The following is a 16,150-nucleotide window of genomic DNA, read 5'->3' as shown; positions in this document are numbered from 1 at the left end:
ACACTCTCCCACGTGGAGTGCTTACCATAAGCTCTAGCACTTGACATGGCCGAACCACTCGTCGCCCTTCGCGTCTCGCTCAACTAGAGTTGCTCTTCGTGATCCCTGCGGGGCGAGCACAATACCCCTCACAAGCACTTCTCCGGAGCACCACACAATCTTCTTTGTATGCTTCAACGGAGACCACTACCAAGCCATCTATGAGATGGCAACCTCCAAGAGTAACAAGCATCACCGGCTTGCAACTTGATCACCTAGTGCCCACATTTGCAATCTCTCATGCACAGCACTAGAATCGCTCTCTCACTTAGCGGATATGATTAGCACTAATCACAAGTGAGTTGGAGGGCTCTCAAGCACTCTCACACAAGGACACTAAGTCCCCAAGGTGCCAAGCACCCCAAATGGCCGACCACCTCTTCTATTCATAGAGAGGCCTCAAACTAGCCGTTTGGGAGCGTGCTGAAAAGTGAATTGCGGACAGTCCGTCCTTATAGTCCCGGACAGTCCGCCCTTATGCTGAAACTAGCTGTTAGGTGCCGCAACGGTCACCCCAGACAATCCACCCCTTAGGGCCTGGACAGTCCGCCATTCACCTGAAACTAGCCATTGGAGTTCAAACGGTTACGGCAGACAGTCCGAGAATTATAGGCGGACAGTCAACCGTTTAAATCTGAGAACATGTCTAGAACCTGTCCAGAATCTCTGTACCTCAGAAATTAGCCGACGGACAGTCCGCCCCAGGGCCCCAGACCACTTAGGTTGTCACTCAATTAACAAAACCAAACAAGAACCTTTTAGAGGGAGGTCTCTAGAGAAGGGAGCCACGTTGGGGATGGCAGAGGAAGTAGCACGGTTTGTATGCAGAGACGCGGGACACAATTCCCTGCGCGTGCACACTAGTAGGAACCATGTTGGAGCTGTGTTTTTATATAAACTCTCAAATTTTGGTTTAGCGGCCTATTTGATGCCCTGTTGTAACTGCTCTCGGCCTCTCCTGCATCCATCCTGGCGCCATCATCGATCCAAGTCGGCCTCCACAAAATCGGTGTTGGCACAACCAAATGTCTCACTAATACCTACCACGGTCGTCCATGACCCATTTATAAATCCTACGATCAAACACGATGAAGATGAACAGTGGCATCATGGGCCCACCTTGCGGTGACTATTGCAGTTGCATATACCACATATAGCATTTTTGCTTATTTAGGGCATTCCAAATTGTTTTTTGGGCTTGAGGAAATGGTGTCTGATAATGTAAACACTATCTATCTATTCTTTTGAAGGCACATAAGAGAACATTATTTTAGTGAGAAATCCTTAGTGAATTTGTAGCATCTATTACTGTTGAAGCAAAGTTTTGTGGCGCCTTTGAATCTAGTATCTCGTCATCACGTAGATACAAGTATACAACATAATGAGTTAATGACAGAGTGTTTCCTGAAAAAAGCACACAAGACTGAATGGTCGTCTCAAGTCAATCCGGTCACTCCCCTGGATGATGGTCTACGGCCTTGTCTTGCTTCTTTTTCTTATCCACTTGTACTATGCCGGTCCCACCGGCCACCACCAACTTCCTCTTCATCTTCACTCGCCTCATGAAGCAGCAGCAGCAGCTTTGCAGAGAGTGACCACGAAGAGGAGAGAGAGCTTGAAGAAGGCAGGGATCCATGGGGAACATCCTCAGGTGCTTCACGGGGGGAGACAACCATGGTGACGATCACTATCGTCCCCACTATCATCCAACCTCCGAGCCCGGCATCATACTACATAGCGGCTGGGGCTCTCCGCCTCGTTTCCAGCCTGACCATCACCAGCTAGGTCCCCATGGCGGCGTCGCCTCCCTGGTTCAGGACCTCTTCAACTTCGAATCCACATCCATGGTAACATATGCACTGTTGTCCTCTCCCTTCTGTCCCTGATTCCCTTGTGTCTGCTTGATTAATTTCATTTTCGCCATTTATTCAGTTACTGTAAGTTCTTCACAACCATTTTTTTTGGGGGTAGAAAGTCCCTTACGGCTGACAACATATGAATAGTTGCACAAGCAAAATTCACATTTATTCATTAAAAGTTCTGCTTCTGAGGATCCGAGGTTAATTAACTACCCATATATCCGTGAGAGTGAGTATAGCAATGCAATGTCTATCAGCATGCACAGCATGGTCATCTTCTGACAAGTTGAGCATGTGTTATATATTGCGACAAATAATGGAATATATGGAGATAAAGCTCTGTACTATAAGCAATTAAATTATCATGCCTTGATCAAATTTGCTTGTGCTCTATATATAAAGCCTATCCTGAACAAATCTGTTTTACTGAGTTCACTAGTTCAGGATTTATTTATTTTCACTTGTACTGTGTTCAGCTTCATTAGCATGATGTGGGGGGATTTTTTTTGGCAGGAACAAGCTGCTAATCAACTTACATACCTCCAATTTTGTTTTAACTTGACCCATTTGATCTCTGATTCTTTTAGCACTTGGATGGACATGTACATTAACAATGCTGAACTGCAGCAGTAAAGCGACATTACAACTACCAGCATATTTTCTGAAAACACTTGCAGATATTAATAAGATTGTGATGATTTATCATGTCAATTTCACAGCATTCTTTTCCCAAAATCCCGCGACATGTTTTCCAGTGATGAGATACAATAAATAAGTTTATTCATTACACTTTCAGGTACCTGAAGCGCTCAGAAATAATGTTACATCATCCAAGAAAGCCCAGGTTAAATGGTAGGGAGCACTTTCAAAAAGCTTATACACTTGATTTTTTTTTAATAATCAGTACATTTGGTGTACCTAATGATGTCAATGTTGCTTTAATTCCTCCCCTGGTTCAATAGAGTCAAGGACTAAAGGCATATGACAGTAGGACTGTAGGAGTAGTACAAAAGAAAAAGGGGCCCTCAATGAAATGTTGGACAAACTTATCCAAACATAGAACAAGCCATGCTTCGACATGGAGAAGTAAAATAAGCACAACAAACACATTGAAGAACTTGAATGTATTTTAGACAAAAAAAACTTATGACTATTTTGATCTTCTAATTTACACAATGCTAGGTACCGGAATATTTTGGAGGCATATAAGAACTGCAGTCCCCCACCAAAAACAGCAGCCGAGGCCGCCCGACTAGTTGCAGCAGCTCTAAGCAGGATTCAGAGAGCTGATTTGGAGGTAACCTTATTTTTCCTGCCTTTTTACTTAAAATAATTGTAGGGACCGTACAAGACGAATGTATAGATTAGCAATGATATATATTTAAAACGCTTGAACATGTAAACTAACAAACCTATTTTATAAACTAGCGTAGTAGGGATGCAAGCGGGTTTGTCTGCGCATCAGTAGTCCTCAGTTCATTGGTACAAGGTGTAGTTTAACTGTTTGAGTTAACCTTTGACCAATAATTAGTCCAGTAGTATATGAGTTATATACCATAAAATCAGTACAATTGGATTCGTATTTACAAGCATTTGCTAATGATTTATTATTTATAACTACTAATAAAATATGACAAGAAAATTACAGCCAAAGATTGATTTTGCATAGTAAAACTATACCTTATAAAAGAATGGAGTAACATTGGACAAAGATTAGAAACCCTAGGAAATTTACTACAATTTGCATTACACTATTAGTATTACTAATGGTTATGTTCAACTCATCCTATCCAAAAACAATGTTTTCTTCTCAGGGTTTTCTTGCATTTTACAACCTCCTGATCCCATCATTCTCTTCAGCATCAACATCCTCGGACTACCAACCATCCTCGCTACCAGAGGGCATACAGTTTGTGCTGAACACTTTGCCGGTCAGATGTGATAAACCATTGCAAACAAAACCCTTAACCAACGATGTCACATTTTGAACAATGTGTTACCTCAACTACTATTAGGTTCACAACAAGTGCATTGGAGATGGTGATGGATTTACTGCCTATGTTGACACAGCAGACCCGAGGGAGTCTGCGAATGTGCCACTAGAAGTCCATGAGATGGTGATTGAAAGGACTCAAGCACGCATTGATAGGGATTACCAGACGGCCGATGCTCTTCTTAGGAGCCTCAACGAAGCAGGATATAAGTACTCAAGCTGAACCTTCACAATCCTTTACATGTCATAAATGCATATATTATTTGAAATATATTTATGATTTAAAGTTTAGATATACTCAGTTACTTGGATAATAAACTAGATCTCATTAGTTGAAAATTTGGAAATGTTGTGATGCTTTAGCAATGCAGGAGTTTATTAAGTAATCGGGAAAATATCATTAACATATCTCATGGGAAAACAAATTTTTATATAATTGTTTTTATGGAATCACCAAAAGCAAAACTTACTAAGAATTTTGATGAGTAGGATAATAACCATTTTAGGAGAAGAGATCCTTGCAAAGAAATACAGAATCAGAATGAGGTGAGCGTTTCTTCAAATTGAACTTGTGCATTCAGTAATACCTAGGAATATTGTTCTCAAGTGCATGTTCTTCATGACTTGAAGGGGCATCGATGCACCAGAGCTTAAAATGGCTAGTGGGAAGGAATCGAGGAATGCATTAGTGAAGCTAATTGGAGTGAAAAGGGTCACAATTTATGTGTATGGACAGGACCAGTTTGGGCGTTATGTGGGTGACATATATTGTGATAATGTGTTCATCCAGGTGAAACATGAACTATGTTCACACAACCTATGGTTTTACGGCTTCAATTATGATGTGATCAATGTGTGTCTGGACTCTGGAGTCTTTCAGGAGCAAATGCTAAAGAGTGGTCATGTATGGCTTTTCAAGACTTACGATAAGCGCCCAGAGTTTGCGCAGGTAAGAAATTCCATTGTACCTGAAATGCATTTATGAAACATCCCAAATTGTACTCTGAGAAAGCCTAGAGTATTCTTTTCGACGTGAACATCCTTGAGCTATGTCATTTGTCATTTAATTTTAAGGGCACATGTGTGATATGAACTATAAGCTATTGCAGTTTGTGTGCAAAATTCCGAATTTGCTGACCCTAGAAATTTTTTACTAGCACTATGATATTTTGCAGTGGGAGAGAGAGGCAAGAGCTGCATGTCGAGGACTTTTTGCATCAGAGAACCCTGAGAAGCCATGGGACTGGAGAAGAGACCAACGAAACGCGAACATACCAGTCTACTGATTGGAACTGAACCATGAGTTTACAACTTTGTACAATTGCTACACATGAATGCGTATCAAAAACGGAAAGCAAGAGTGTATTGTACATGTATGTGGAAGATAAAGTATTGTGAATTAGTATCGTACGTTCAATATTGGAGCTCTTGTGTTCTTATCCCTGTTACGAACATTACTACAAAAAGAATTTTAGGAGACATGTCCCCTGATTAATAGAGGCATGCATTTTTGGGAGGAACCTCTATAACTGGTCAGGCAGGTCTCAAGAAAATGCTTGCCTCCTTTAATCATTTACGTAACCGAAGCATATGCAATAGAGAGCTAGAGGTATATGATTCATTGGCAAAGACCTTTACGAGGTACGGGTCTGCAAATTGTTCAAACATGTGAAGATTGCCACATGATAGCAGATGCAACTTCAAGCCCTAGAGTATGCATCATACGACGTTGATTTGTCACGCATGCCCTTGAAATGATGGGGCATGGTGTTGGACCCCTCCAAACAGCGGTCTGGAACCTTCGCTCTGTGGTGGTAGCGGTAGAATATTTCATCAAATGGATTGATGCCAAAGCATTGTTAACTATCACCTCAACATCAATTAAAAAAGTAGTTCACGCAACAAGTTATATGCCATTTCAGTTCCCTAGAGCACTAACGGTTGACAAAGGTACTCAGTTGACACTGGAGTCTTCATAGATATCAGAGTGTTGAAATATAAGTGAATTGCCCACTCTTTTTGATTAGATTGAACTTTTGGATTGTGCTAGTCCTCAATGGATTGAGAATGTAATGGCCATGAAAATTTAAAAAATTTTGAAAAATAGCAAAAGTGATTTTTTATGTACATGAGCCTCCCCTGTCGACTACATGAGCCTCAAGTACCCTCATCATGCCTAAATTGACCCCCCCCCCCCCCCCAGTAGGTGTGGACTGGGTCAACCGATCAATGGAGGAAACGACCTGGGGGTGCCTCATTTTACTTAGCGAACAAGGCATGCAAGATGTAGATAAAAACAATGAATAATCTTACCTGACTAAATTTCCTTGTCATCGACATCTATATCCGATCATGGGAACTGATTTGTAACCCTACGCTCCTGAACTATATAAAGAGTGGTAGAGAGCGTGGTAACATGAACACACAACACCAATGCCCCTACAAACTCATGCACGCGGCACACAAGCAATTTAATAAAGCTTTCATCATAGACTGGGTGTAGGGTACTCTGTATCTAAACCAGTATACACTCGTGTGTTGTGTGTAACCCATCTGACCTATGGTGTGTGATTTATTGGATTAATCGTCATAGGTCAAAAACACTGACACCCCTAAAGCTCTTTTGCTCACTGCCATGCATATAAATTAGATAGTTCTCCATAATTACACATAGACACCCACAGTTTGTGTGAAATAACTAGTATGGTTCGAAAAGAAAAAAAAACTGAATAGAGCAATATGATGTTTCCTTTTTTGGTGCTAACAACTGCCCCAATTTTTGGGATGTTATGCAAATAAAACGAATAGAGAAGAAACCATCCATTTGCATTACCAAGTGTTTACTTGAACAAAAAAATGTGGATTTGGGAGAGAGACATTATTTCTTAAGAGCACACCACTACCAAGGAGTGATGTATACAATACTATTACCCTATAGTTTCAATTCAACATATTGCTCTTACTTACATAACTTTATTTATTGCTAAGTTGAGTACTAGTCATAGGCATGCTGGTGTAGGTAACAACACCAAGCGGATCTAAAGGACATGATTGCTATGTTAACCTTTAAGCAGTGCCTTCTGCAAGCAAAGTATATGGAACCATTACATCAGACATTGTTGAAGATACCAGAAAGTGCTTGTATACGAAGATACTAAAAGTTGGACATAAAGCTACTCAGATTTCTAGGACGACAGTGGAGGAGTCTCAGAATACTTCCAGGTGTTGCCCATCTGAAGATATCGGTCTCCCTGGACATCACTAGCAGCAGCATATGACTCGAGTTCGTTCATTTCCTCTGGTGTGAGCTTCACAGATAATGCTCCAATATTCTGGTTGAAATTTTCGACTTTTGTTGTGCCAGGTATGGGGCAAACATCGTTGCCTTGATGGCAAACCCAAGCTAATGCAAGTTGTGATGGCGTACATCCTTTTCTTGTCGCCATTGAATTAACTCGCTCAAATATTTGGGCATTCTTGTCAAGATTCTCCGGTTGAAATCTTGGGAAAATCTGTACAACAATGAAATTCTCAATGAAAAGATGCAACTAACCATGCATATTACTATTATTACTAATTAGAGGCCTACAACGGATCCTCCAACAGAAACATTTGGCCATCACTATATAAGACTCTAATCACTATCGATAATAAGAGCAATAAGATCTACTTTGTTTCCTAAACAAAATTGCCCCATTTGCCATTTAACCCTTAAAAATCTATGTCTGAATCACACACATTGTATCTCCATTACGAGACAATCTAAAGTAAACACCTAAATTTACATCTAAATTACCCACCCTACCATTATGATTGATAATCTAAATAACCCTTAAATTCCACTAAAATTACTCCACTTGTAATTGTTAAAAGTAATCCGAAATGTCTCCCCAAGATACATCTAAGCTACCAATGCAAGATATACTACTATGAAGAAAAAAATTCAATGACTACAGTTGTAGCTATATATGTTTCTAAGTTACCTACTTCGGTCATTATTCTTACATAGAAAAACTTAATAAAAAATAAGCATACATGTTGTGTGATCGTACAAATCAAAAGATATGTCAAAATTACCATTAAAATTACCAAGTGCTATGCGATTTATAAATCAAAAGATGAATAAATTAGTGTGGAGATTATGGTTAGTTAGCTTGCAATCAGAAATTTGGAATACAAGGAAATTTCCAGCTCGAATCAGCCTGAAAAGGAGAATTTACGAGCAAAGTATGTAGGTAGCAGTAATACGACGTCACCTTCCGGGCATCCTGTTCTGATAGCGAGTCAATCAGCTTTGCCCCACCAGACAAGAATCCTCTCCCCAGTGGACTGTAAGCCACTATCCCGATTCCAAGTTCTCTGATGACATGATCATCAGGGGTAATAACGTCAGAAATAAATCAGGAAAACAAGCTTACTACTAGTGCTAGCTATGTCACAATCTCACTGGTGATTAATTCAAGTATTATGCTAGTAAAATGAGCACGGAATAAAATAAAATAAAATACCTGCAAGTAGGGATTATATCTTCTTCCACATCTCTAGACCATATTGACCACTCCAGCTGCACGGCGGTGATTGGATGAACCGCGTGAGCTCTTCTGATTGTGGAAGCAGAGGCTTCCGATAAACCTATGTATTTTATCTTCCCTTCTTCAACTAGCTTCTTGAGCTCAGAAATCTAGCAACAACGCATTCAAAAACTAAGTTTAGTATTCTCTTGTTAGAACGAACGAAAGAAAGACTGGAGCAGGAGGACAGTACACACCGTGACTTCAATGGGTACCCTGGTGTCGATGCGGTGTTGGTAGTAGAGATCGATGCAGTCGACGCCGAGCCGCCGGTGGCTGCCCTCGCACGCCGCCCGCACGTACGCCGGGTCGCCGTGGACCTCCTGCTTGCCGTCGACGTACAAGATGCCGAACTTGGTGGCCAGCTGCACCTTCTCCCTGATAACCCCACCGCCGGCGGCGTCCTTCAGCTGCAGCGCCTTGCCCAGGAGGAGCTCGTTGGTGTGCGGGCCGTAGAAGTCGGAGGTGTCGAGGAAGGTGACGCCGGCGGCGATGGCGTGGTGGATGAGCCTCACCATGTCCGGCTCCGGCTTGGGCGGGCCGTACGCGAAGGACATGCCCATGCAGCCCAGGCCCAGCGCCGAGACCTCGAGCCCCTGCGACCCCAGCTTCATGCGCGGCACCACCACCCGCGGCGACACTACCGCAGCAGCAGCAGCAGCAGCAGCAGCCATGGCGATCGATAGAGATGGTATGGTTCTCCTTCTGCTCTCTCTACCTGCTTCAGAATGTTCAGTGACACGAGCTTGTTCGTCCCAGAATTTATACTGGTGTGTTGGGATCGAGTGGCCTGAACCTGAACCTGAAGTGGCTGTAGTCAAGGTCGGTGTGCGTCACTCACAGTAGTGTCGCTGCTGGGCTGACTACGTCACTGTCTACGTGGGATTGCATACACATGTAAGAGCTTACGTCACAGACGACCTGTTGGAGAAGAATGGATGATGGATTCCTCTTCCTGCTCATGGAGCCAGCGCTAGCTCGACGTGTGAGTGTGACAGCACCGTCTCCCAGGCCCCAGCCACTCTTCCTTTTCCTTCTCACGTCATTCTATTCTACCCAGCTCGTCCTATATATTCACTTGCTCCTACCACCTATGCTATGAACACTAAATTCTTCTTCAGCTCTTTGCTATGACTTTCTTAGAATAATTTAGCTACAAAACTTATTCAATATGCCGTTCTGATACTTAAAAAAAAAAACAAATCTGACATCTGAATGGATGGAGTAAACTGGAAAATTGAGCGGCATTTAGCCATTTTCATTCTGAAGTCCATTACATACAGATGAAAAAAAGAGCACGAACACAGACAGAACACTACCTCCTCATTTCAGCAGAAAAGGATAGAGTGTGGGAGAAGAACTGTGTGTGTGTGATAATGTGATATTAACGTGTCGATCTAATGGCTTATACTCTGCCTCTCCTATGCTCCAATCACAACTCTAGCTAACTACCACCCTCTGTCCCAAATTATAGGTTGTTTTGGTTTTCCTAGATACATAGTTTTTGCTATGCACATAGAATCCTAGATATACCATATGTCTAGATACGTAATAAAAGTTGTGTCTAGAAAAGCCAAAACGACCTGTAAATTAGAACGGATGGAGTAGGATTCTACATGGAGATGCTTCCAACTCTCCATGCTACTCAAAAATTGCAATATTTATACTGCCAAAAATAGTCATTGCAAGGCTATGTAATGTAAAGAACACGAGACGACTCAAGGAATAATGGTCATCAAGTCAATAGCCACCCTCACTGAACGAAGGTCTTAAGGCCTCCTACTCTTGTTTCTTTTTCTTGTCCACCACTTACCGCTCATTTTTTTAATAATGGAATTAAGGTTCCGGCTTCAGCCCTCTTCGAAGAAGAGGCATCAGTCCACACTTAATTATTACAAAATAAAAAAAAATGACTTGCACACCCAGAAGTTCCAAGCTTAAGAATCGATCTCAAAAATAAAAGGCCATTCATCTGAGTTGAAGAAGTGTAGCGCCCTCCACTCTAGTAGACGACCTGCCTGCGTCATAGCCTCCATTTGGTCCTCAGTACATGTGCTGCAACTGAGCCCAAAACCGAAAGTCAATATGTTGCCTTAAATAAAACGCGCAAAAATGATTTTGGTATTCGTTTATTAAAAATCGAATCATTCCTAGTGAGCCATATTGACCAATAAATGGCTGCAGCACCTATTAATAATGGTGAGTTTTGTTTCGGACCACCTTGTTTTCACCAATTATTGAATAAATCTTCAAAATTGGATGTCGAATACCCAAGATTATAAAAGTGGCATGCCAAAGAAATTTAGCATAATGACATTGAAAGAATAAATGACAAATAGATTCCAACTCGAAGCAAAATTCACAAGTTTTCCTACCTTGCCAATTCCTCTTAGCTAGATTTTCTTTTGTTAAGATGAATCCCTTCTTTAGGTACCACATAAATAATTTTACCTTTAGCTAGATTGTCTTTTGTTAATGCCCTGTTCGCTTAGTTTATAAGCCATACTTTTTCAGCCAACGAACAATATTTCTCTCTCACAATAAATCAGTCAATAGTACTTTCAGCCATGGCTTATCAGTCAAGCGAACAGGGCATTAGATAAATCCCTTCTTTAGATACCACATAAATAATTTTTTACCTTTAAAGGGACCTTCATATGCTAAATCTTATGAGTAACCCTAATACCATTATTAATTTGGTGTACATTGACCTTACTGTGAAAGAACCATTTTTTGTTTAGGCCCAGCGAGGGCGGATCTAGAATTGGCCCAAGGGGGGCTAAATGACAGAAAGAGACTTCGAGTTGGGTTTTGATGGAGCTTTTGGGCTGAGCTGAAGACGAGTTGGGCTGACCTGCTCCTTGTATTTGTGGTCCAGGGGGGCTGCAGCCCACCCAGCCCCACCTGAATCCGCCCCTGGGCCCAGACAAATGTATCCATACCCACATTTAAATTGATATGCATAACGCTAGCCACTAGATTTAAGCACTCAGTAAGCTTATTTCCCATTAAAGCTCTTTTGAAGGAAACATTTAATGGGTCTGAGCCAGTACATCAGCGATCGTTGCATTCTTCTGTCTTACGATATTGAACAAATTTGGGTAATGGAATTTCAAAGCCTGGTGATTTCCCAACCAAACGTCCTCCCAAAATCTGATTTGGTTACCACTTACTAGCTTAAATCTTCCTAAGCTCAGAAATATTTCTTTGACTCCTACTAGAACAAAAGTGAGAATCGCCAGGTTGCTTCGAAACCTGGCTCAAGGTTTTATTTTTAAGTATTTATTTCGTATCAACTCTTGCCAAATACCCACTTCGTTACATAAAGAGAACAACCACTTACCGCTCATACATGCAAGGCCGGTCCAACCGGCAGCTTCCTCTTCACCTCTGGCAGCTTTAGAAGTGAAGTGCAGGAAGCAGGTGCTTTGCAGAGAGTGACTAGTCCCCACAGGAGAGAGCTCGAATCGAAGAAGGAAGGCAGGGGAACGAAGGGAAAGGATCCATCTCCATCGTCTCCATGGGAAACATCATCCGGTGCCTCACGGGAAGAGACCATGACCATGGTGATGATGATTACTACCCCTACTACCGTACATCCTCAAGGTGGGAGGATGAGCCTGCAGCAGCCTCTCGGCCTCCTCAGCAGTCTCTAGGTCCCATCCATGGAGGCGTCAGCGTCACGCCGGCGGCCACCGCCTCCCTGGCCCAGGACCTGCAGCTCAACATCGAATCCACGTCCATGGTAAACATGCAACCCACTACGCCTGTACCTGCTTTCAGTATATTACTAGTGAATTTTCCAAGTGATATTATGAGTGAAATGGATGTCAACATGCACCGTCAAGGCGCTAACCTATGTAAAATTGAGTTTTTTAATCTAGGATTATTTTGGTCTGCTAGCTAGGAGGAGAAGGTTTAGTTTCCTGCGTGATGCGCGCTTGTGTTAAATTTTTTTGGATGCAAACATGACTAGTTTACCTCGCTCTTGCAACTTCTCTGAACATTTGGCCTTTTTCTACTCTTCTTTACAATAAAGACATGAACATAATGCTCTACACTGTAAACTTTGCCGTGATACAGTTTGGTTGTTTTGTTTTAAACATAATTAATGTACATGAGCTGCAAATCTCAAGTTGCTAAGACGGGCACTTTTCATGCTACATTTTATTCACTGAGTGTTTTCGGTTGCACGTGCATGACTGCGTAAGTTCTGCAGAGGAGACGTTGTAAATCAAACATTGGATTTTAATTTGCTTTCGCATCTTTGTAGGCCAAGTTTCATATTTCTGATCTCTATTTTCTTTGACGTGCTGATGTATATGGCAGCCAATGAATCAATAATATCTACTAATATGCTGCAGCAGTAGGGATATTGTGACTGCTAGAATATTACTGTATGGAAACAGTTGCAAATCTTAAGATTTTGATGGCATGTCATGGCAATTAGATTAATTTCCTTTGCCCCCAATTTCCCCCCTTCTTTTCCTAAAATGAGATTTAATTTGCATAACAAAGGGAAAGGCTTGCATAACAAAGGGAATTTTGTTTTGTCTCTGTCATCTTTTCAGATTCCTGAAGGGCTCAAACGGCATGTCACATCATCCAAGAAAGCACAAATTAAATGGTAGGGAGAGAACTTTTGAAAAGCTTATATATGCAGCTGATGGTTTTTCTAATATTTGCACATTGATTCTGTGTACGTAGTGATAGCAAATGTGCTTCCATTCCCCTCAGAATTATTCGATACGGTTAGTCTTTACCATAGCACCAAAAAAAGAGTTCCAGTACGGAGTTGGATTTTATAAGTTGGGGGTCGTTTTCAGATTGACTTAAGTTTCAAGGGAATCACTAAAATGCTTTAATTTTGGCATTTCTTATGACAGGGACCTCCAAACTTATCAAATATAACACAGATGAGCAAAGCTTTTGCTTGCTTAATTCTAACAAAAAGGTACCAACAAACAATGGGCGGAAGAAAATACTTTCAGTTCTTAACTAATGTCGTTAAGAGCTGAGAGTCCAAATATACATCAGCTTTGTCAAGACATTAACTTCTTTGAAATGTGCACTAGTTTTATTTGAGCTGCGCGCTACCTTGATTTAGTTTTACTTGTGGTGTAGGACATCAACAAGGTTTCTAGTAACGTATTTGAACGTTGATTTTTCTAGTCATATGCTAGCAAACTGATTGAAAATATAATATACCATAGAGTAAACTTGATAAGAAATCTAACTGGTATAGTTTTCACTTTTCAAGTGACGTATATCCAAATATTGTTGCTTCTGTGGTGACAACCTAACAAAGCTAACAGCACGCATTCTAGTATGTCAAGTAAGAAAGCATATGCGTGTAGCATATAATTAACATCTTTCTTTTCTAATGTATAAGATGGTTTCTGAGACAAGAAGAATCAATACAATTTGTATTTCAAATTGAAAAAGTAAAGGAATTGCATTATATCTCTCTATTTGCACCAAAAAACAGGTACAAGGACATGGCAGAGGCATACAAGGATATGAAAACCCCACCAAAAACACAAGCTGAAACTGCCCTTACCAGGATCCAGAGAGCAGATTTGGAGGTAGCTATCTACCTGTATAACTAGATTAGACCACTGAAAGCTGGTCGGGGCAGGAACCTTACCAGCGCTTGCTTCTTTAGCATTTCATCATATATATGTTTAACTCATTCTATTGAGAAGCAATTCTTTCCCGACACCTCAAATCGCAAAATTATTATTCTCACCAATGGCTATAGATGTTCATTTTTTCTGTAATGCTGTTTTCTCCTCAGGATATATTTTCATTTTACAATCTGCCGACCGCATCACTCCCTGTACCAGACTCAAACCATCACCCGACACCGCCACCAGAGGGTGTGCAGTTTGTGCTGAATACTTTGCCGGTCAGATGACATATATATGTTTAACCACTGCAAAGAAAGGCTTACTGGCAACACCAAGTTTCTAAACAATGCCTTGAATTAACATTTGCTAATCATTGCCTCATCTCTTGCAACTATTGTCAGGTCCATAACAAGTGCATTGGAGATGGTGATGGCTTTACTGCTTATGTTGACACAGCAGACCCAAGGGAGTCCGCAGATGTGCCACCGGAAGTGCATGAGATGGTGATTGCAATAACTCAAGCACGCACTGATAGGGATTATCAGACAGCTAATGCTCTTCAAAGAAGCCTTGACAAAGCTGGATATAAGTACTCTAACTGAGCTTGATAATCCTTATATATCATAAATTTATTTAGCACAGTACTTATTTTGTTTCAAATTTCAGTAGAAGTTGGATAAAATACTACTAGAACTGCTATTGTAGATTACCTTCGAATTTTTTATAGATCATAAGCTCATAAAAACTACAGAATTAAATGCAAGACACAGTACCATTCAGGTTTACTGATGGAGCTTAATTCACACAAAAAATACAATAATAGCATATCTAAAAAAATGATTGGAATCATGCACTATGCTGTTTACGCATTAAATGAACTGTTGCAAACCAAAAAGAAAAAAGAAGGAAGAAGAGCTATAATATGATGAAAATGCTGGCCAAAGTTACATCATTGTGATCCTACTCATATACATGGTTTATTTGAAATCACTGGAAGCATGACTTACAACAATTTTACTGAGCAGGGTAATAATCATTTTAGGCGAAGAGATCCTTGCAAGGAAATATAGAATCCGAATGAGGTATATATGTTGCTCTAAAAATTGCACCTACATCTAATAATAACTGGAAGTACTGTTCCGAGTTCATATCCATGAGTTATAGGGGCATTGATGCACCGGAGCTTAAGATGCCGTATGGAAAGGAAGCAAGGAAAGAATTAATGAAGCTCATTGGTGGGAAAAGTGTCACGATTTATGTTTATGAGCAAGACCAATTTGGACGCTACGTGGGTGACATCTATTGTGATAACATGTTTATCCAGGTAAAATAGAAACTTCTTTTTCTTAAAAAAAAACTATTTAGTAGCTCATGTCTTCTGATTGATTTTACTGCTTTGGTTATTAATTAGTATTATTGTGTGTCTCTGAGTCATGTAGGAGCAAATGCTGAAGTGTGGTCATGTTCATCATTTCAAGAAGTACGACAAACGCCCAGAGTTTGAAAACGTAAGAAATTTCCCCATACCTAAATGCATTTGTGGGTTTAAAGGCACTCTGAGGAACCTAGAGTATTCTTTTCTATCTGAATATCCTTGAGCCACGCTTATCAAATTTTCTGGGAAAATGGGTGGAACAATAGCTAAACAAGGGCTATACGATATCATGCATGATCATCCAAACTGAGAACTATATCCAGATACGATGGCTTACAGGACATATGGTTATGCCGATAGAAGTTTTTCACTTACATTTTGAATTTTTTACTTTGCAGTGGCAGAAAGAGGCAAAATCTACAGGCCTAGGACTCTGGGCATCAAAGAAGCCCCCTCAGAAGCCATGGGATTGGAGAAGAAACAAGCGACATGCAAGACACAGTGCCATTCAGGTTTACTGATGGAGCTTTCGAGCTCTCAGGGATCTGACAGCCACGTAGTTTGGTACTGAGGTTCTTAAGTAGCTTGCTGCAAATGAATGTGTATCAGTAACCAAAAGCCAAAATGTACAGTTGATGTTTGTAGAAAGGGAAAACACCTTATTGGAGGTTCTCTCTTCTGCA

General features: G+C 40.9%; 3 protein-coding genes across 6 annotated transcripts; 2 read left to right on the top strand and 1 right to left on the bottom strand.

The window, feature by feature from the left end:
- The first annotated feature begins 1,607 nt into the window (after positions 1 to 1,607).
- Positions 1,608 to 5,376, top strand: LOC136508965 (probable staphylococcal-like nuclease CAN2). Of its 4 annotated transcripts, XM_066503742.1 has the most exons (9): positions 1,608 to 1,886; positions 2,695 to 2,750; positions 3,081 to 3,195; positions 3,713 to 3,829; positions 3,914 to 4,101; positions 4,381 to 4,437; positions 4,522 to 4,681; positions 4,772 to 4,840; positions 5,067 to 5,373. In XM_066503742.1, exons 1-9 carry the CDS (start codon positions 1,674 to 1,676, stop codon positions 5,175 to 5,177), a joined length of 1,086 nt encoding a protein of 361 aa, XP_066359839.1. In that variant the 5' UTR covers positions 1,608 to 1,673; the 3' UTR covers positions 5,178 to 5,373. The 4 variants fall into 4 exon arrangements, with proteins under 4 accessions (XP_066359839.1, XP_066359837.1, XP_066359840.1 ...); XM_066503740.1 differs by having other exon boundaries at positions 4,522 to 4,840; positions 5,067 to 5,375; XM_066503743.1 differs by lacking the exon at positions 4,381 to 4,437 and having other exon boundaries at positions 5,067 to 5,374.
- A 1,436-nt stretch (positions 5,377 to 6,812) lies between these two features.
- Positions 6,813 to 9,175, bottom strand: LOC136509050 (probable aldo-keto reductase 2). The gene is made up of 4 exons (XM_066503850.1): positions 8,660 to 9,175; positions 8,400 to 8,572; positions 8,148 to 8,250; positions 6,813 to 7,403 (listed from the first exon to the last, which is right to left on the bottom strand). The coding sequence occupies exons 1-4, from the start codon at positions 9,134 to 9,136 to the stop codon at positions 7,077 to 7,079; spliced, it is 1,080 nt and encodes a 359-aa protein (XP_066359947.1). The 5' UTR covers positions 9,137 to 9,175; the 3' UTR covers positions 6,813 to 7,076.
- Positions 9,176 to 11,798: 2,623 nt separating this feature from the next.
- Positions 11,799 to 16,134, top strand: LOC136508207 (probable staphylococcal-like nuclease CAN2). The gene is made up of 9 exons (XM_066502845.1): positions 11,799 to 12,207; positions 13,034 to 13,089; positions 13,951 to 14,047; positions 14,260 to 14,370; positions 14,494 to 14,681; positions 15,118 to 15,174; positions 15,257 to 15,416; positions 15,532 to 15,600; positions 15,866 to 16,134. Exons 1-9 carry the CDS (start codon positions 11,983 to 11,985, stop codon positions 15,986 to 15,988), a joined length of 1,086 nt encoding a protein of 361 aa, XP_066358942.1. The 5' UTR covers positions 11,799 to 11,982; the 3' UTR covers positions 15,989 to 16,134.
- Positions 16,135 to 16,150: the final 16 nt, after the last annotated feature.

Source organism: Miscanthus floridulus, chromosome 15 (genome assembly GCF_019320115.1).
Source record: "Miscanthus floridulus cultivar M001 chromosome 15, ASM1932011v1, whole genome shotgun sequence".
Taxonomy (NCBI): domain Eukaryota; kingdom Viridiplantae; phylum Streptophyta; class Magnoliopsida; order Poales; family Poaceae; genus Miscanthus; species Miscanthus floridulus.
The sequence above is the reverse complement of the archived record's forward strand: the minus strand, read 5'-3'. Positions and strand labels throughout refer to the sequence as shown.

Coding starts and splice junctions, on each gene's coding strand:
- LOC136508207 (XM_066502845.1), top strand. CDS start 11,983: ATGGGAAACATCATCCGGTGCCTCACGGGAAGAGACCATGACCATGGT. Junction 12,208..13,033: donor ACATCGAATCCACGTCCATG/GTAAACATGCAA, acceptor TCATCTTTTCAG/ATTCCTGAAGGGCTCAAACG. Junction 15,417..15,531: donor GTGATAACATGTTTATCCAG/GTAAAATAGAAA, acceptor TGAGTCATGTAG/GAGCAAATGCTGAAGTGTGG.
- LOC136508965 (XM_066503740.1), top strand. CDS start 1,674: ATGGGGAACATCCTCAGGTGCTTCACGGGGGGAGACAACCATGGTGAC. Junction 2,751..3,080: donor AAGAAAGCCCAGGTTAAATG/GTAGGGAGCACT, acceptor ACACAATGCTAG/GTACCGGAATATTTTGGAGG. Junction 4,438..4,521: donor AAATACAGAATCAGAATGAG/GTGAGCGTTTCT, acceptor CATGACTTGAAG/GGGCATCGATGCACCAGAGC.
- LOC136509050 (XM_066503850.1), bottom strand. CDS start 9,136: ATGGCTGCTGCTGCTGCTGCTGCTGCTGCGGTAGTGTCGCCGCGGGTG. Junction 8,251..8,399: donor GATATAATCCCTACTTGCAG/GTATTTTATTTT, acceptor TCATGTCATCAG/AGAACTTGGAATCGGGATAG. Junction 7,404..8,147: donor CAGAACAGGATGCCCGGAAG/GTGACGTCGTAT, acceptor ATTGTTGTACAG/ATTTTCCCAAGATTTCAACC.